Source organism: Vicugna pacos, chromosome 26 (genome assembly GCF_048564905.1).
Source record: "Vicugna pacos chromosome 26, VicPac4, whole genome shotgun sequence".
Taxonomy (NCBI): Eukaryota; Metazoa; Chordata; class Mammalia; order Artiodactyla; family Camelidae; genus Vicugna; species Vicugna pacos.
In genome coordinates this window covers 14,767,803-14,788,060 of record NC_133012.1, presented here as the reverse complement: position 1 = coordinate 14,788,060, position 20,258 = coordinate 14,767,803, and the positions used below count along the sequence as shown (strand labels likewise).

General features: G+C 39.0%; 1 protein-coding gene across 10 annotated transcripts in view; it reads left to right on the top strand.

Moving 5' to 3' along the window:
• MSR1 (macrophage scavenger receptor 1) overlaps positions 1-20,258 on the top strand; it is a 250,059-nt gene that overhangs the window by 209,858 nt on the left and 19,943 nt on the right. For 9 of the 10 annotated variants that reach the window (XM_072950374.1, XM_072950378.1, XM_072950377.1 and 6 more), the window contains 3 exons: positions 6,399-6,479; positions 11,788-11,868; positions 15,031-15,084. In XM_072950374.1, the coding sequence (XP_072806475.1) occupies positions 6,399-6,479; positions 11,788-11,868; positions 15,031-15,084 (216 nt within the window). Of the gene's footprint in view, positions 1-6,398; positions 6,480-11,787; positions 11,869-15,030; positions 15,085-17,223; positions 18,313-20,258 lie in introns of those variants that run through there. The other variant, XM_072950382.1, reaches the window with a different exon arrangement.

Genomic DNA, 20,258 nt, shown 5'->3' with positions numbered 1-20,258 from the left:
ATGAGTCCTGTTAACTCTTCTTGACATGCACTAAAATGCCTTCTCCCTCTTGCCTCTGCTGCTGTTCTGACTCAGGCAGCTATAGTCCAGTCCTGTGCACTGCATCAGCTTCGCTACTGTTCTCCCTGATTTCACAATTTAAAACAATTTTTTATATTTAAAATTAAAAAAAAATTTTGTGAGGGGAATTAGTTTTATTTTATTTATTTATTTATTTATTTATTTGATGGTCCAGGGGATCAAACCCAAGACCTCGTGCATGCCAAGCACGTACTCTACCACTGCGCTATACTGTACCCTCCCCCTTCCCTGATTCTGCTCTTGATCCATTCTACAGAGAGCAAAAGAGTGCTATCCAAAAAAAAAAATAATAATAATACATTATTAGATCTTCTCTTTCTTACGACCTTCCAGTATCTTCCCACTGGGCTTGGAATGAAATCTGAACTCCTAATTGACCTGACACTCACCTACTTCTCTGACTTCTTTTCTAATCTGCTCTCAGTCCTTCGCTCTAGCCTGAGATCTGGAAGAATGAAAGTGCATGAAAAAGTATAAGTTATTAAGGAGGAAGTGCTGGTTTCACTTCTTGCTCTCCGCAGTGTGCACGAGATGCCTTCTCTTTCTTTAAATGTTCTCTCCTGGATGTCCATTCCTTCCTGGGTCTACTCAAAATTACCTTGTTAGAGATAATCTCTCCCTCTTCCATTCTCATTTTTATCCCCCGTCTCTCTGTGTCATTGGTGCTGTGACTTCCTCAGAGTACTCAGAACTGCATGATGTGGATTCACATACACAGTCACTCTCTGTTTATCATGCGTGTTCTGTGATGGAACGTGAGCTCCATGCGGTTGGTGCTCATCTCTCCTGTCCACCTCTCCACGCCGGCACCGATTAGAGGGCCTGGTAGATAGTGGGTAAGCGATTGTATCTGTACTGGATGAAGAAGTGAAAGTAACACTTCTCTTTTATGAAGTTACACTTTGTAATGGCAATGTCATTCTTCCAGGTTTCTAAGACAGAAATTTTAATTGTTGTCATTTTTTTTCCTCCCAGGAATATCATTAGTTCTTAGGTTCCACATTCTCTATCCCTTTCTCACTTGTTTGTATTTGTGTAAACTATTCTTATCACTACTCTGCCAGAATGTTTCAATAGTCTCCCATTTATTTCCTGCCTCAGTCTTTCAGACTACGATCCTTTCTGCTCTTGTTAGAATGCAGCCTTCCTAGAGGGAAACCCTAGGTTACAAAAAGCCTCTCTGTTGCCTCCTTATTAGACATATTTCTCTCTGTAGCACCCTAAGAGCTTCTATACTGTGTCTCTTAGTGACTTGAATGCCTCATTCTCTCTTTTCTCTTTTGTAAACCAGTGTACCAATTGATGTTACTGTGATTCTAACATATCCATTACTTTTTACATCCTGCCTCTTGCCTTTTCCTCCACTTGAAATGATATCTTTCCTCTTCTGTTTATATCTGAAAATATCTATCATTAATGTCCATATAGTATGCCACCTCTTACATGAAGCCTTTTCTGCTTCCCCCGGATTTTTATAAGGATCTAAATATGAGGGAAGACTGAGAACAAAGTGAGGAGTTTATGATCATCATGAGCAGGACACGGAGAAGCACAGCTCTGGAAATGTTGGCAAATATTATTAATATTATTAGTGCTATGTTATCATCTGAGGATTTTAAGTGATATAATATTCCTGGGTTTGCTTTTCCAGTAAAACGGATAATTTTGATCTATGATATTTTTAAATTGCTGAATATTTTAAATCAGTACATCTCTGTGGCCATGTAGAAACCTGAGTTCTTTTTCCCGTAACGTGGCAGAACAGATGGCTACGTTTCTTTACAGCTGATGCAGACATTTGTTTTTAAACTGAAACTGAAGGAAATATGAGGGTAAAATAGACAAAATATGTTCAGACCAGGTTAAAAATAAAACAACAACTCTAGACTAGTCCAACTGCAGGATGGTTTATGAATGACAGCAGGATTGGAGAGACAGGTTTTCGGAGAAAAGCTTAAGAGCATTGTATTGATAATGTTCTCAAAAGTTCTACACAGGGAGCTATGAGAAAAGTAGTATGTCATCTGTTTACCTCCATCCCTCCAAAATATCTGAAAGACACTAAAACCATTTGTTGAGATACTTCCCACATTTTGTTCCAGGCAGTAGAAGTCTAACATCTTAAAAATGAAACACAATATAATAGGTGAGATTAATGCTACATAAAAACTAAAATAACAATAAAAATGTAATGTCCAGCACATCTAGTTAGAACTCTCTAAGGGAAGCCTTAATCTGGTTTTCTTACTCTGGGATTCAGGTAGTTGGTATCAGTATTTTTACATAAAAATAGACAAAGGGATCTTTAACTCAGAATTTTATAAAATAACACAGATGTATTTTTGTGATTGAATTAATGCTCCCACTTTTTTTGTTTGCCTTTATTGAAGTATAATCATTACAATGTTGTGTTAATTTCTGGTGTGCAACATATTTCAGTCATACATGTACATAGATACATACATTCTTTTTCATTATAGGTTACTAGAAGATATTGAATATAGTTCCCTGTGCTACACAGTAGAAACTTGTAGCTTATCTATTTTATATATAGTAGTTAGTATCTACAATCTCGAACTCTCAATTTATCCCTTCCCATACCTTTACCCCTGGTAACCATAAGTTTGTTTTCCATCTCTGTGAGTCTGTTTCTGTTTTGTAAATAAGTTTGTGTCATTTTTTTAGATTCCATGTTTAAGTGATATCATATTGTATTTTTCTTTATCTGGCTTACTTCACTTAGAATGACTATATCCATGTCCATCAATGTTGCTGCAAATGACATTATTTTATTTTTTTTATGGCTGAGTATTGTTCCATTTGTGTGTGTATGTGTGTGTGTGTGTGTGTGTGTATCACAACTTCTTTATCCAGTTATCTGTAGATGGACATTTAGGTTGTTTCCTAAATGTTGTCTTGGCCACTGTAAATAGTTCTGCTGTGAACATCAGGGTGCTTCTATCTTTTCAAATTAGAATGCTTCCACATTTTGTTCTGTGTATAATTACTATACACAGTTACATGCAAAATAATTGAAAGGGTAGTTGGTGATTATGAAAGAGTTCCATTTCTTACTTATTAAAGAAATGGTGACAGCTCCTCGTCTCAGAGGCGAAGAGCCCAGAGCTAGTCTGTGTCCCCTCTTTCTTGTCTCACGCCTTCTAGCTTTTCCTGGAACGTCTGTGCCTTGCTTTAGAGCCCTAATCACTAACTCAGAGTCTTTGTGTGTGCACTTTTTTTTGCAAAATGTCATCCTGGAGTACTGTGAATTTGCTTTCCTTCAATTTGCTCAGCAAAATTCAGGCTGCAAATTGAGTCTTTCTGTCCTGCTGGTCCCCTCCTTTGTCACCGTGCAGAGATGAATGAGCTGCAGTTGTGTTCACAGTTGTGGCGGTTAAAACCTCTTTGTTGGGAAGAACTACGCCCTGCATGGAATAGGAGATGTGTAGCTTCCCATGACTGTAAAACCATGACATTGCTTATATAACACCCAGGTGTATGTTCCCAACACCAAGCTATATCATAGGAGCATTTGCTAGTTGTTACTACAACTGCCTAATGCCCAGGAGTGTGTAGTTTGCATGATGATTATATAAAACAAACAAAAAGAAAAAAAAATAGACACAACACAAACAGAACATTTGTCAATGATTATCCTCTCAAGATGATAGAATTATGAATTATATTTTTCCTCTTATTTTTTCTAGGCTTTTATATTTCCTATAATAAGTAGAGTTGCTTTTGTAATGAAAGTGCAATAAGACATTACTGCCCAGTGGTGTCTAGGAAGAGAGATGGATAAGGTGCCATTGAGAAGCAGGACGATATCTAAGTAACCAGGGAGGGAAAGTCCCGAAACCCAAACTGAACCTCAAAAAATCAGAAACAGATCAGAAAAATGGAGAGAAGCAGGGACAAAGATTTCAAAAAAAGCAAAAGAAATGGACAGTGTATACTTATTCAATGAGATCATTTTTATCTATTTGTGAATTCCCTCTTATTTTCATTTACCTTCAATTTTCAGGTATTATATCTTCCCACCTGATTAAAAATTGTAAACAAGTGCTCTCTAACCATTGATGCTAAACATAATTGTGTGTTGACCTTGAGTTATGTGGCTGAATCGCAAGAATTGAAAATGCCTCTTTCAAAACATTGCTATTTGATTATTCTATGGTACATCCAGATTTGTTTCTTCCTTTTGGAACTGAAAATTGCTAAGTGTTCTGCTTTAAATGAAGGGACTAATACTTGTCCCGTAGCAGTCCAAGTGGAATAGGGACATACTCAGTGCCATATTGCTAAAGAGGTGGTCACCAAATATTTGTTTTGCTGGGCACAGAAAATTCACATGATGAAATCAGTGTTGCTCAAACTCAGTACCAGGGGGACACCGTGGTAATTGTGAGCCTAAATAGTTAAAATCTTCCTTGCAACCTACCCGACTTATTTTATGATACCTACATCCATCTAGGAATTCCTCTCTAGGAATTTTACTTGAAAAGACATTCCTTTAGCCATTTTCACTTTCCTCCCTTCCCCCACATCCCTCCTGCTTGCCCAGAATTCTCCTTCTTCTCATTCTACCCTTTCCGCAAAGTATCCTGCAAATCCTACCTCCTCCCTCAGTAAAGTCTTTTCAGCCATTGCTGCTCATGCTGATCAGCATCTACCAAATACCCAAGCTTCTCATTTTCAGCAGCATGGTTTGGGGTTGTCCACTGCTGTGTGTGGAGTTTGGTTTCCCTGGAGGGTATCACATGACTTATAAGTCTTTATTCATTAATTCTCCACAGAACATCTAGCTCAGTATAATGAAATCTGCCTACTGGTGAGGTAACAGGGGGATATTCCGGGAGTCTTAGTCATCAGCCAGCCTCCTGGTTCCAGCCAGTCTGGGGTCGTGTGCTTGTGGTCAGCATGTAGTCACCACCCTCCGCCTGGGTGGGGGTCTTAGCTTCTGCAGAACTACTCAAAGATGTGCGTCAGACTGTCGTGTATGTCCCTCGAGGATAAACTAGGGCTCTGTTTTATCACTACTGACCATTTTTGAAGCTCTCCTTACTGTTCTTGCTTGACTGCCTCTCCTTTATTTATGCTCCCTCACATCTCTGATTGGTAACTTCTCTGCCTGCTCTTTGGAGCTCAGGGAAGGCCTAGGAGATGAAAGGCTTTTTTTTTTTTTAATACAGACAAGAAATAGGGGACCTGTTTAAGAAGTTGTGGTATATGTATATGTATGCATGTATATATATATATATATATATATGTATGTATGTGTATATATATTGTGGAATACTACTCATTTGTAAAAAGGAATAAAATAATGCCATTTGCAGCTACATTGATGGACCTGGAGATTATCCTAGTAAGTGAAGTAAGCCAGACAGAGAAAGAAAAATACCATATGGTATCACTTGTATGTGGAATCTAAAAAAAAGATGCAAATGAACTTATTTGCAAAACAAAAACAGACTCACAGACATGGAGAACAAATTTATGGTTACTGGGAAGTAAACGAGGTAGAAAGGGATAAATTGGGAATTCAAGATTTGCAGATACTATCTACTATATAAAATACATAAACAAGTTTTTCTGTATAGCACAGGGAACTATATTCAGTATCTTGTAGTAACCGATATTGAAAAAGAATATGAAAAGGAATATATGTATGTATATGTATGACTGAAACATTATGCTGTACATCAGAAATTGATGCAACATTGTAAACTGACTATACTTCAATAAAAAAAGAAAAACAAAACAAACAAACAAACAAACAAAAAAACAGGGGACCCAAAGGGGCTTTTGTATCCTGGAAGGCCCTATGGGGTCCTGTTTGGTGTCATTGCCCCCTTTTCTTTGATATTCCTCAATCCTAGGGGGAACAGAGAATAGGGGACCAAAAAAGGGGAAAAAGGTTTGGATAGAGAAGTCAATCATCAACTTGGCAGGGGAACTCGTTTTAGGGGGACTGTGTGTCATGCCCAGTAGGTACACAGTACTCATGTGGGTTTGTGCCATCGTTGACCCGGTGTCTTTTCTCTGCCCCCAGGATCTGTGAACCTAGAACAGTGCTGGGCACATTTCAGTACAGAATCCACAATTAGGTTGTCTAATTTAGGGCTGTCTCATCATTGCACTACTCAGTAGCAGGGTCTGCTTCCACTGGGGAAGGTCATTCTTACTCATTCTGTGTAATCGAACAACAGATAAAAGGCTTTGGGTTTGCCTGTGTAACTGTCTTGACAGATGACAAATGCATTTTACCTGTGCTTTAAAACTATGATCAGTAATTGTCATTAATTTTTTTAAAGGTCCTCCTGGACCTCCAGGTGAGAAAGGAGATAGAGGTTCCATCGGAGAAGTTGGTCCACGAGGCGTTCCAGGTCCAGTAGGTATGGTAATAGTAACCCCTCCATCCTACACTACAGGGCTAGGTAATAGACATCCATGGATGTGTGCAGGGGTAGGAGCCATCTGATTGGTTCCCTGTGTGGCATGTGTGTGCATGTGTGTGTGTGTATTGAGGGGATATTAAATGGTCCGGTAGCCTAATCACTATAATGTACTGAATGGTAAGCACTGAATTGATTTTTGAAGAAAGTTAAATGCTTTAACAGCATGGGGTTGCTCATAAGTCTAGGGAGTGCTGTCTACTCACTGACTACAAACAGTGTTTGGCAGACCTAGCTTTGGGTCACATGTGAAGGAGAACACGAAAACCGTCTTCGCATTGAATATATTTGCAAGTTATCTGGTTTTTAAAATACAAAAAAAAACCCCAAATTAATATGGGGGGAGGGTATAGCTCAGTGGTATAACTGGAACTTACCTGCTTAAACCTATGCAATCTCACTGTAAATATTGACCAGAATACAGATGACTTTGATTTTGCTGTGAGCCACTCTCTGTATCTTATTCAGAGAAAAATTGTTTCAAGTTATTTTCCATTGTTTTGTAAACTTGAAAGTAATATTTTGAAAGAAGATAATAGAAGACAGAAAAGGAGAAAGAGCATGAACTTTCTTTGCTCTTAAGAAAATAAAGGAGATAATAATAGTAACATGACCATCATGATATTCATGGCTAGGAATAAACACCTGCATGCTTTTTGAAAGTAGAGAGTATATTGCATGGTCTAATTATAACTAGAATGATGTGTGCTGCTAAAAAATGTCTCAACACCATGAACTTCATCTTATTTTTCTGTGTTTGGATTATATAAAATGTTCTTCTTTTTGATCAATGTATCGACCAGCCCAGGTTACATCAGAAAAACAATTTTTAAAAATGAAAAGCATGAATTTGACACATGCCTGCCCTTTACATCATAGTGCTTAAAAAGCCAATATATAGAGTTTACATTAAAAAAAAGACTTTAAAGTTTTTTGAAAAAAAATATATATAGGGTGAATTGTTGGTTTGCTTTTGAAGGTACTGCCAGGTAAGATTCTGTATTCAGAAAAGTCCTTCTACTTGACTAGCACTCAGCAGATCTTAGCAGTGGTGCATTAATGTCACAAGCAGGGGAAGTCACCAGCGTTAAATCATCTGCCAGAGCGGCTATTGTCAAAGGTCTGTCAGCTCCTCCGTTACAAATTGCAATTGTCAAAGCTTTATAACTCAACCATAAAAGTTCAGTCTGGGCTACCACTTGCTGTACAAAGCATCATCTTGGGACCATCTTTTGCAGCTGCTTCTGAACTATGGCTGTATGAAACAGAAAGAGGGATTTTAAAGTTTCAGCTTTCATTAATACCGTGAACAGACACTATTGCAAAGCTGCTTTGATTCTTCAAGTGAGGTTTTAGTCTGCTGCTGGTGGTACTGCTCATATACATAAATAGGCGTTATCCAGCCCCTCAAAAAAGAGAGGCAGATTTCACTGCTGGTGTGGTAGATTGACTCTTGGATTATTAGGTTGCCATTTGATTTGGTGCACCACAGCAAAAATACTGATGTGGCCAGGCATCTCTCCTGCCTAACTGCTGCATTCTGTCTTGTTCTTGGCCAGACTGCCCGTTTTCCCCATGCTTGGTCTTGGAATCAGAAAGTTAAGCGTCTGTGATAGACTGTCATGGTAATCCTACGTCCTGTTTTCAGCAAGTTTAGGAAGACTCCCCCATACACACAGTCGGGCCCACTAAATGCAGCCTGAGTCACAACTGTGATAGGAAAATCTGAGAAAAATGAGTGCTTATCCTAGTGGTCTTAAATGATCAATATAGTAAATATATTACAATTGTTTCTCATGTCCTGGGATGGATATTACCTTAAATAATATAATAGAAATCCATTTCAGAGTGCCATTTTCTTGCAAGCACGCGAGAATGACCTAAATAGAAAAAAATGTTTCCTGAGACCTTTCTTGCACCTGATGCTCTACGAGGCCGCAGGGTCTGTGCACAGGAATGGCGTCTTTACCGTCACAGAACTGCCAGCATGACAAGTAGTTGTATCAGGGTGATGAATGCCGTGATCGAGGATTCTTGATCTCATCTCATCCCTTCTGGGGACCACGTTTAGAATGGACATTCCCCCATGACAGCAATGCCTTAAAGAAAGGATACTTCCTTGGTTCCTAAAGGAACCTTTTTGTAGGCCATCTAATGGGCTGTGTTTCCACCCAGAGGGATCGGTCACAGGGCAGCCTGACTTGTAGGCATGGGAGGGGCTGCCTACAATTGATGCCTTGGGAAGGGAACCAAAGGTTCCTCCATCTGCAAAATTTTCATCGTCATCCAGTGCCCTTTCCTTTTCTCACACAACCTGAATTTCCCACCATAGAAATCTGGCGTCTGGAAGGGAAAATAAAGTCCATCCCGACTGTGGAGATTGGAAGACAGGAACCATATTTCATTAATCTTTATATCCACGCATGTCTTTACTCACACCCACTCCTCCTCCCGATCAGTGCCCCAGAAAGTCCTCTTTCCCAGCTTTCAACAAGGATGATGCTCCTGAAAATACTCATCTGAGTGAGGAAAGCTGCCAGCCTGTGGCTGTATCTCTGAGTCTGGGTATTGAAAGTGGGTTTCTTCGGGAGGTCGCAAATTGTGCCTATGAGTGCAAAGATGTTGCTGCTAACCCAGGACAAAAGGCTGGTGAAAATGATTATATTACTGTGATGAAGGAGGAGGGAGAAGAAGAGAAGGAGGTGGGGTAAAAGAAGAGCTAACCAGGGCATTTTTTGTATGGCAAGCACTTTTCCATGTGTTTTCATGTGTGAGCTCTTTTAATCATCACATCAAACTTAGGATGTAGGGACAAATTATACACCTATTTTACAGATGCACAGAGAGGTGAAATGACTTGCCCAAGATCAATCAGCAGCTGGTGTGTGTGTGTGTGTGTGTGTGTGTGTGTGTGTGTGTGTGTGTGTGTGTGTGTGTGTGTGTGTGTGTGTGTGTATGTATAGAGAGAGAGTTGGATTTCTCTGATCTGCTATTCCTGCCTCAAGAAAATGACAGATTTGGATGGTGTGATATGTAAGATCCCTTAAAACTAACTAAGTTTCTGTGTCAAATGTACTTATGTTGCCTTTGAGTTAGAAGCAGGTGCCAGACCTTCCCCTTGCTGCTGATTTTTGTAGGAAATTAGCTAACTGTCTCCTCAAAGTTTCAGAGAATCTTATCTCTTGGAGTAAAATTCAGTCGTGCTAGGCTTATATTTAGGGGTTACATTTTCAAACTTGTTAAACAAACAAGTCATATAATTCTACAGGCCATGTAAAGTCTGCTTAAACATCCCCCCAAACAGAAGTCTAATGATCGAGTGGTTTCTGTGAAAGTTCTTCATTTATAGATTAATTTGTTCGCCCATTGAATGTAGTATAATTCCTAGTTGAATAGCTGTATTCTGGGAGTCGCTGTAGTCAATGAGCCATCACTGGAGTGGTTCTTTCTGGTCCCCTTCAATAAAGCATATCTACACACATTCTATATAACATTTCTCCATTTTTTTCAAAAATTTATCATCTCCAAAATTATTTTTTCATTAACTTTCTTACCACCTGTCTCTACACTGGAAAAATCTGTTTGGATAAGAACATTTGTTACCCCAGGGATGTGCATGGACTGACACAACCTGTTATTGTTGTGTTAATGGGAAAAAAAATGGTAAAGATGGGAGTCACCAATGAGTGGTACTCTAAAAAGAGTAGGGAATGTTCTAAGATTAAAAAGGACAGAGAGAAAATTTAGAGTCAGTGTTTTTATTTGTAAATTTGTGTGACGTATCTTAATACTGCAAGTACAAAGGTCTGACTGCCTGGCTTGGATATTGAAGAAAGGCATAACTATTAATCTATCAGCCTGTTTTGAGAACTTACATTAGACCTTGTTTTTAGGCTGTATGTTGTGAAGTCCAGCCAATATATACTACAAAGTCATATATCAATATATTTTATATGTGCATGTGTATGTACATTATATATGTATATACACACACACACACACACACACAATATGTCACTATATATACAAAGTAGTATATATTGAGTAATTTAAGTTGAGATGGCCTGACTTTACTAATACTTATAAACATAATTTGTCACTGTATTGCTTTGGATATCTGCTTAATTTCTGTTAGAATCAAAGTGTTAACACCTGTTGAGTAATATTTCTTAACTATTTAAAATAATATACTTCTTAAACTGCACACTTCTTGGAGAACAGTTAGCTCAGTTTTAGGGATCTATATGAACGAACCTCAAGGAAAGATTTTTTTAATGAATTAAATATGTGTAAGCCCTACCTTCTGAACCTGGTAAACCAATGGCAATATGTTGAAAGACAGACATTGGAAAAAGATGTGCTTCCCAAGGAGTTAACTGAAGGTTTGATTAATAGGATCTCTGTAAACGGATAATAACACCTAAAATGAGATCTTTACAGTAGTTTATTCGAAACTGCTGAACTCCAGAATGAAATATTTTATCCCATAGGAAGACAACAGTTACTTTTATATGCATTTTCATTAGTCACCATAGTGATTTGGGATTAAAGAGAAATGACTCTTTTTATTTAAGCATGTAAAACTCTGGGTTTATACATATATGTGTGTGTGTGTGTGTGTGTGTGTGTAACACTCTGGGTTTATATATATATATCCATAAGTGAATCTTTGTGTACTATACACACACACATATATATGTATGGTTACATTATGGTTTGGAGTTACAGTGGAATATGTAAAAATAAGTCCATGAGAGGTAGAGTAATATTCCAAAACCAGGACTTCAGTTTGTTTGTTTTTTTAATGAATTTTCTTCAGTACTTCTCATTTCCTGACTTGTGCTTTTTCTGGGACAAACCTTTAAGAATTCAGTTTTCAGCTTACACATTTCAAAGTTATTATTTCAGCTACAGCTAAATTCTGCCATTTGAAGATTCCTGATTAGACTGCAGAAGCCTGCTGGTTAAAACTCTTAAGATTTTTTTTTTGGACTCATGTGTTTTTATTTGTAATAACACTTTGTTAGGTATTGAATATCTACGATGTGTGGAATGCACTAATGTTTCTACTTGTTGATACTGTCTATTAATGGTGCACATGAAATTTCAAGACATATTATTTCTCCATTTGGAGGTATACCTCTTTCGTATTCATTAATGAATCTAGATTGTTTCATTATACTCTCAAATCTTTATGAAAAATGAATTGTTACCACTTTTTTTTTTCCTTCATTAACCATGTACGTAGGTCCTCCAGGTCTCAAAGGTGATAGAGGATCGATTGGCTTTCCTGGAAGTCGAGGATTCTCAGGAACACCGGGAAGACCAGGTATTATGATTGTGTATATTTTCTTTATAGAATATGTCAAATAAATACCACATCATAGCTATTCCTTTCAACTTCTCAGGTAACAAAAACAATGGTCATCATAGTATGAGTAGTGGCACTCACATGCAGTTCATTTTGTCACCTGAAACATTTTGAAATGGATTTCTGTCCACCTGAGGAAAGTTTCTATGTCCCAAAGGAAAATAGTTTAATATAAAACCACAACAGAGAATCTCTCAACTCCAGACCACCATAAATCACCATGAAGAATGGCATCTATCTTAGAATAGAGAGAGTGGAAAGACAACAAAGAAAAACAGAGAAGCAAAGTATTAACACCCCTTTAACCAAAACAGACCCAACCCTGTTAAGTTAGCAAAATACAGGTAGACCTGAAATTCTATCCTTTGCAAGATGAACTGCCTGCTATGGTATATTAGTACTTATCAACATTGTTTGGGGCCTTTAAAATTTGCATAATGACAATATTATTTCTGCTTCTTACGCCAGTAGCTTAAGCTTGAATTGTGAATTTTGCACAGAAATTTAAAAGGGAGTAGGCGTGTTGTTTCCTAACTTCAAAGTCAATTATGACCAAGAGAATAGAAGCCTTATCATTGAGGGTTTTATTTCTTTTTTCTTCTTTTTTGTAACAGATTTTGTTTTTTAGAGTACTTTTAGGTTTATAGAAAAATTGCCCAGAAAATGCAGAGATTTCCCGAGAACCACCTACCCACATAGAGTTTTCCCTATTTTTAGCATCTTGCAGTAGTGAGGTGCATTTGTTAGAATTGATGACCCAATGTTGATACATTATTATTAACTAAGGCCCACAGTCTGTATTAGGGTTCATGCTCTGTGTTATACATTCTATGGGTTTTTACAAATGTATGGTGACATGAATCCACTGCTAGTGTACCATTTAGAATAGTTTCACAGCCCTAAAGATTCCCTGTGTTCCCCCTACTCATCACCACACTCCTCCCTACCCACCCCATGATAACCAGTGATCTTTGTGCTGTCTCCACAGTTTTGCCCTTTCCAGAATGTCATCTATTTGGAATCATACTATATGTAATTTTTTCAGACTGGCTTATCCCATTTAGCAATGTGCATTAAAGTTTCTCCATATCTTTTTGTGGCATGATAGCTCATTTATTTTCAATGCTTGGTACATTCTAATATTTGGTTGTACCACAATTTATTTATCTACTCACCTGTTGAGAGATACCTTGGTTGTTTACAAGCCTTGGCAATCAGTGAAAGATGCTATAAGCATTCACGGGCACATTTTTGTGTGGGGGCACATTTTTGTGTGGACATGAGTTCACCTAGAAGTATGATTGCTGGATTGCATGATAACTAACCCTATATTTAGCTCTGTTAGAAACTGTCAAACTGTCTTCCAAAGTAAATATACCATTTTGCACTCCTACCAGCAACAAGTGAAAATTCTTAATGCTCCACATCTTCACCAGCATTTGGTGTGGTCAGTGGTTTGGATGTTAGCAATTCTAACAGGTTAACATAAGGTATTTCTGACAGTATCAGTGTCACACTGTGTCAGTGGCAGTCAGGCTTGGGGAAAAAAATCAACTAACCATAAGTAAACAACCTACAGTAGTCTCTACCAGAGATCTGATGACTTGAATTGAACTGCGTATTTATGTACCAGTCATCTCTAAAACCATGTAGCTTTAAACCAATCAGTTCTTTTTAGCAACATGGGAAAGAAGCATTTGTTAATTTGTTTGAAATCATCTGTATCACTCGGGAATTTCTTATATGGGCAATTTGTGTTCAACAGATACATGTATTTAAAAACTTTGAATTGGGCAAAAATCACAAAGCTACTTACAGAATCCAAGATAGTTCAAAATAATTCTGTGAAGTGGGAAAGAAAACATCTTTTATCTGTGTTCTAAGTTTAAAGTTAAAGTGGTACATTAGCCTGTTTCAAATAGATTGTCATTCGTTATTTCTGGCAAAATCATGATAAGGTTTTGCTGGGAGTCTTTCTAGTGCAGTCTATTTGTAACTTCCTATTTATACTAAATCATAAAGGTTAACTTTACAGATGCGAATCACTATGAGCTACAAGTCAGTCAGTTACTAATTTGTCTTTCAAGAAAGCCTACACAAAAAGGAAACAGGTGGCAGAAATTTTAGGAATATTAAAACGGCCTGTTTCTCACAACCATCTATATACATAACCCACAGCCTTTCTCTCAGGGTGGTCAGGGAAGAGGGCAGGAATAAACCACAGAAGAGACAGGTAATTAGAGCACGACGTAACATTTATGCCAAGAAGGTGATGACTTGCATGGCAGGTGTCTGAGGACTGGTGGAAGAGAGATCGAGAAGCAAGAACAGCACCCCTCCCGTGAGATGAAACTGTCACCATTGAACTCTCTTGTTGGGAGTAAGCGGTGATCCTCCAGACACACCTTCACGAACGGGACTGTGGGTAAAACAGTGGCAAAGGGCAGGGTCGTAGCGATGTTTCCACGCTTATCTGAAGCTTACTTGACCCTACATAAAGCAGCATCTCTACCACGCTTCTAAGTATGTGAAGGGGGTTTCTCGAAGCCAGAAGTAACTACCTAGAGGTTTAGACACCAGTCAGACCTTCCTAGCTCCCCCCGGGAGTGCGGGAGTCCGGATCTCAGCTCTCCCAGAAACCCCTTCACAGCCCAGTCTTTGGGATGTGCCACACTAAAGAAACAGGAAACACAATAGACAAATTGTAATGGGGAGAGAAAAGTGAGTTTTGGGGTAAGATGGGAGACATCAGGCTTCCTGGGAGAGGTGGGGAAGGCACAGTCAAAGAAGGAGAGGGAAAATGAGCCTGAATAAGCCTCAAACTGCTTACGCCTCAGTTTTGCCTGTTTTGGAAAATGGAACATTTAATGCCCTGGTACGTAATCTAAGAGAATACATATATAAAGGACTGACCCAGAAAATGCCAAGTTCATAATAGGGCTTCTAAAATGGATAGCTATCATCCTCCTCCTCGTCCTCCTCAGCAGCATTGTGTTTGCATATCTGTACTTTGTTCCACCTCGATATCTAGATGACCTTGTGACACTGTCTTCATTTAAGACCAGCGTTGTGAATTGCCTTAAATAAAAAGAATTTGTTTCCTTTTTTTTTTTTTCTAAGGAAATCCTGGACAGAAAGGCCAGAAGGGGGAAAAAGGGAGTAGAAGCACGCTAAGTAAGTCTTGACTTTCTTGTTTGTCGTGTGTGCCTTGGGAATCAACAAGCCTGTGGTCATGGTGGTCTGTTGAGACCTTCGATGTTAATCCACAGAGCGTCTCTAGAAGTCAGCCAGTTTCCTACAAATAAACGGTGCCGATTGGAGCAAAGCAAGTAGATTAAATTAAGCGACTCTAAATCTCATTACCCATTTGTATTTAGTTTTTATGATGAGCATACCTTTCTAAAAATTTACGTAGAAAATTGTTCCATTTTCAAGCCAATTTCAATCTGCTGAAGGAAAATTAAGCTTATAAATAAAAACAATTACAGCCTCCTTGCCTACTAACTGAGGTAGCTGAAGAGTCACATACAGGAATTTGGACGTTCTCAGAACCCTAGCAGACTCATTCTCTGACAGCTGCGTGTTTTTTTTTTTTCATTTTGTTTCTGTTTTAATAAAAACTTGAGAAGTAGTATTTGATATCCCAGACCTTCAAAACAGCAACAGAATAGATTTCACAGCAGGGATCTCTGTGGATGGAATGCTGACCTCATGTTCCAGTGTAGAAAATCTGTAAATTGGACCTTTAAAAATGAAATATTAGATGCGATATCTTCTATAGTCATAATGCCGTTAAGTCAGTAGTCGTGTGTCTAGGCCAAATCTACCCGACATAATGAAAAGATTATGAAAAGCAATGAGGAGTCTGCACTTGATTTCTCAGAAAACAAGTGTTCTTCCTCCATATTCCAGTAGGAGCTGTGTATGTGTGTGTGTGTGTGTGTGTGTCTGTCTGTCTGTCTGTCTGTGGGACTGGCTGATACACGGACACAGTGATCATCCTGTTTACCCATCAAGAGTCTGTTTTAGACAGATTTTGGCAAATCCTTTGGTAAACCCCCAAATCTAGCAGTTTTCAGGTGTAATGATTGTCTAAGAAATACAGTATCAGTTTCTCTATCTTAGGAAAAATAATTATTTTAATCTCAAGTGCATGTGGATTCCACACTGAGGCAACTTCGGGTCACCATTGTGAACACCAACCATTAGGACCATTTCCATGATTCTTTCCCCAGAGTGCTTCGGTGTTATTCCATGACTATCGTGTTGTTACAGTTAAGATAATAGAAACAACAGGAAGTCTTCCTCCTCTTTCTCCTTTGGGTCCATTTACTCTTTAAAGTGATCCGTTTTGTCTGCTGTTAACTTTTTATTCTGTTTCTCTCCTTTCTCCTTGTCACTCCCTTTATCTTCATTTGAGCTTCAGGGCAACACTCTTCCCTACCTGCATGTTTCTCTCTGCCTTTATCTTCATCTTTGGTTCTTCTTTATCTCCTTGTCTCCTTTTCCTGAGACTTGCTCTCAGCTTCTTAACCTTGACTCTGGTCAAGCGTGGGATGCTTTTATTTTGCAGACTGTTAATCCGACATCCATGCTGTCTTGTTCCCTGAGGTTATCAGATGCTTTGTACATTTTTAAAAAATTATGTTCAGAAACATTCTCAGTTACAGGTATTTTCATGGCTGTTTTGAAGTATATGTGCTTGCTTTCTTTGAGAAAGCATTATGAGAGAGATTTCTCTGTATAAGTGTCTAAAGCCTCCAGATTCCACTGAGAGTGTATCATTCCATGATGTTTCAGAAAGACAAAGAATCAGTATGTTCTGTTTTTGCCTTAATTTACCAGTCATCTGCCACTTCAGTATATACGGCTCTTCCTCTATTCTCTCAATGGCTACTCACTGTTCCATTATACAGCTCTACCATGATAACCATAATATAACATTCAGTCCCCTAGTCATGACACTTGATGCTTTTTGTTCACTTTGGTTTGGCTCTAAGAAACAGTGCCACATTCAGCATTCTCGTACATGATTTGGGGAGAATGTTTTTTAATAGGAGAATTTGCTGTTAGTAGAATCAATAGTTCAGAGGTGACATGCATTTTACAATTTGAAGGATTCTTGCAAATGGCTCCAAAAAGGTGATACCAAGGTATTCTGTATGATAGTGCCTGATTCCCCACATCTTCAGTGAATTCTGTTATATGAAAATTTATATCGAATTATTTTGCTACACATCTTTTTAATGTTTTTCAGGTGTGATTTATGTAATGAAAATAACCATTGATTTCCTTTTTTTATATATGTGTCAGGACCAGAATAACTCCCTGATCATATTAGGGCAGGCCCCTTTTAAGATCAGGTGAGTTGGGCGGGACACCATGTGCTACCATCTCATTAAAAGGCCCTTCATCTCTGGACAAGTCATCAGCACAACTGACTCCAAGATCCCTTTGTGGCTCCTCCAAACAACCTTGGCTCCCATGTGGTGCCTGGTTTCTGCATGGCTTCCTCGCCTGGTCCTTGGTGCTCTTGGGGCCTCTGCTTCCCTGCTCAGACTTCTCCCCACTCTCTTACCCACCCCCCCGTCAATCCCATCCCCTTGCCAGGACGCCTCCCGTGTTCTGACTGGCTGGCTGCTCCTACCCATGCAGGAGCCTCTGCCGGCCACTCAGCTAGTGTCTCCTGAATCCAACTTAACCCGTTGCGTTTTAGGAGAAATCTCATGGCTACTGATTATACGTGGGTTCTTTGTACTCAGAAACACTGGTCTCAACCAGAGATAGGGATGCCACACAAGAATCCATTTGTTCATTCAGTATACATTTATTGTGTACCTCCTAGAGCTGGACTTAACAGCTAATAAGATAGCTCTTGTCTCTGGTCTTAGGGAGATAATTGTCCCCACAAGACAGACATGGAAACAAGCAATTAGACAATAGCAGAGCTGTGTTGGGGGAAGGACAGGGCTCCACTAGTGTTCAGAGGAGATCAAGATTTTTAAATTCCTTAGAATTTTAAGAAGGTAAACTGACTTTGATTGACTTGGTTTACCTTCTTGTATTCTTATTCTCCAAATTACAGCATATTTTGTTCAAGTTTCAGAGTGAGGTGAACCGGAGTTGGGGCCGTTCATTCAACACATTTGAGCCAAAAAAAAAAAAACCACCCAAAGCTTGTTTCTTTAAGTTACCTGGCCATTTCAAGCAAGAATGTTTTGATCATAAATAATAATTCTGAAATTTTTTTTTTATTCTGAAAAGCTCTTTTTGCCACATTGCTTTGTTCAATATCCTAGGTAAAAAAGCACATGTGAAAAAAAAGTTTCTAAGTATGCTAGTTGTGTAAATAAATAAAAACTGTCAAAACAAACAAACAAAACCCCCACACAACTCTTTGTATTTTATTCTTTAAAGATCCAGTATAGGTCCTGGAGAAAAAGAAATATTTCAGTAGAACTGGAGATGTTTTGTGTAGGTGAAGAAAGGGCTGAAAATGAGAAAGGAGAAAAAGTAAGAAAAGGCAAACCAAAAAAGGAAAAACCAGGGATTCCATGTTAGTTTTGAAATCTATTCATCAACAGTTTGAACTTGCACAACCGCCCTTTCTTTCACGGTCTAACACGTAGCCCTCAGGGTTCACAGCACTGAGTTTCCAGTATTGTTCTAATAGTGTCCCTAAGTGGGCCTCCCCACTTGTGTTTCCTCCCATGTAAATAATGTCTGTGTTGTGAGGGTCACATAAGGTACTGTGTGTACGCAGCTGGTCTGGAAAATCACAAAGTGGTTTCAATATGTGAGGTGTGGTTCACAGTGATCTCTCTGAACTGAAACCATTCTCCCTCGCTGGTATAATGCAGACATTTTCCATCTGTAATCAGAACAGAAGTGAGAGCAGAATGAGAATGCAAGAAGCCAAAGAAATGCCATGGACTGAAAGAGAGATGCTGGAGAGTCAGATAAGATTATCCATTAGATAAAGCAACGCAAATGTGACCGGATCACAAATCAGTTTATCTGAGCCAAGCAAAAGAGCCTAAGTTATAAATAAAAGGAGCGACTAAACAGAGTGTATGCCAGAGACCGGAAGCTGTCAACAGAGATCAAAACAAAATGTCAGGCTGATAAAACAGGAATTCCAGGCTCTGAGGAACAAAGCCTGAGCCCAAGACACTGATGAAGAGAAAGTTCCAAGAAGGGTTGAAACATATTAAGAGTTGTCAGTTGTACCCTGGGTCTGCGCCTGCTGACACCAGTCTCCAGGAATGAAGGGGCAGAGAGGAATCAGTCCTCAATATTAGCAGACCAGCCAGGCTGACTAGCCAGTTAATGCAAACGTCTGGAAATTAGTTGGATCTCCTTGTACATGGTTTGATTGACAGGACTTCCTACCCCATTCTGCACTGAGGGACAGGTAGCACCTGGGAACCCTCTTGCCTTCCAGCAGAGCTTGATCCACGTTGGCCCAGGATGGGAGACAGTTCCAGAGAATTCAGTTCACAAGTTACCTGGGCACCCCAGAATGCAAAGAGATGCATAAGTGTGGAATACTAACCCAAACTTTCCAAATGAAGGGAGAAGGTCTTCCTTAGACAAAAGTAGATGCTTAATGCCCAGTTCAAATGCCCAAATTATACCAAATTTAATAATGTATAATAAAAAGAAAACAAGTCTGCACCAAACTCTTAATGCTCCTCGCCAGTTTGTCTGCTATGTCTCACCCTAACTTGGAAGTGTACAGCCCAGAAGATTTCCTGCCACACAATTGAATTTTGTGTGAAGCTCTGTCCTAAATGTACCAATTTCTGCTGTGTCCTTTGTAAGTGTTTTCTGCTGTGTTTTTGGCCCAATAAGACTATAACTAGGATGTGAATTTTGAGCAAATGTCTCATCTTGAAACTCATTCCATGATATGAAGTCTCCCTTTGTCTTTCATTCGGTTACTATTGAGGACTCAGCACAGTCTTAAATAAATTCCAGTCTTTCTCGAAGCATTCAGCTGACCAAAGTAAACGCTTCTTCTCCAACCACAAGATACCTAGAATAATGAACATTTAGAGAACATTTGCTCTGCACCACAAGCTTTCATGCATGATCTCGTCTGACCCTCAGAGGAGCCTTGGAGGTAGGTCTTGTTATCACTTCCCATTTTATAGATGAGAAGCTGAAGCTCACCACCACGTGGCAGAATAGAAACACAAAGCTGGGTGGATTGATGTCGAGTCCCCGTTTGTAACTGTGGCTCCATCCCACACTCCCACACTAGTTTTGTATATTTTTATATATAGATACCACAAATATGTCATACGGAGAGTGTGGAGAGAGAAAGAAGGAAGAGAGACAAAGAG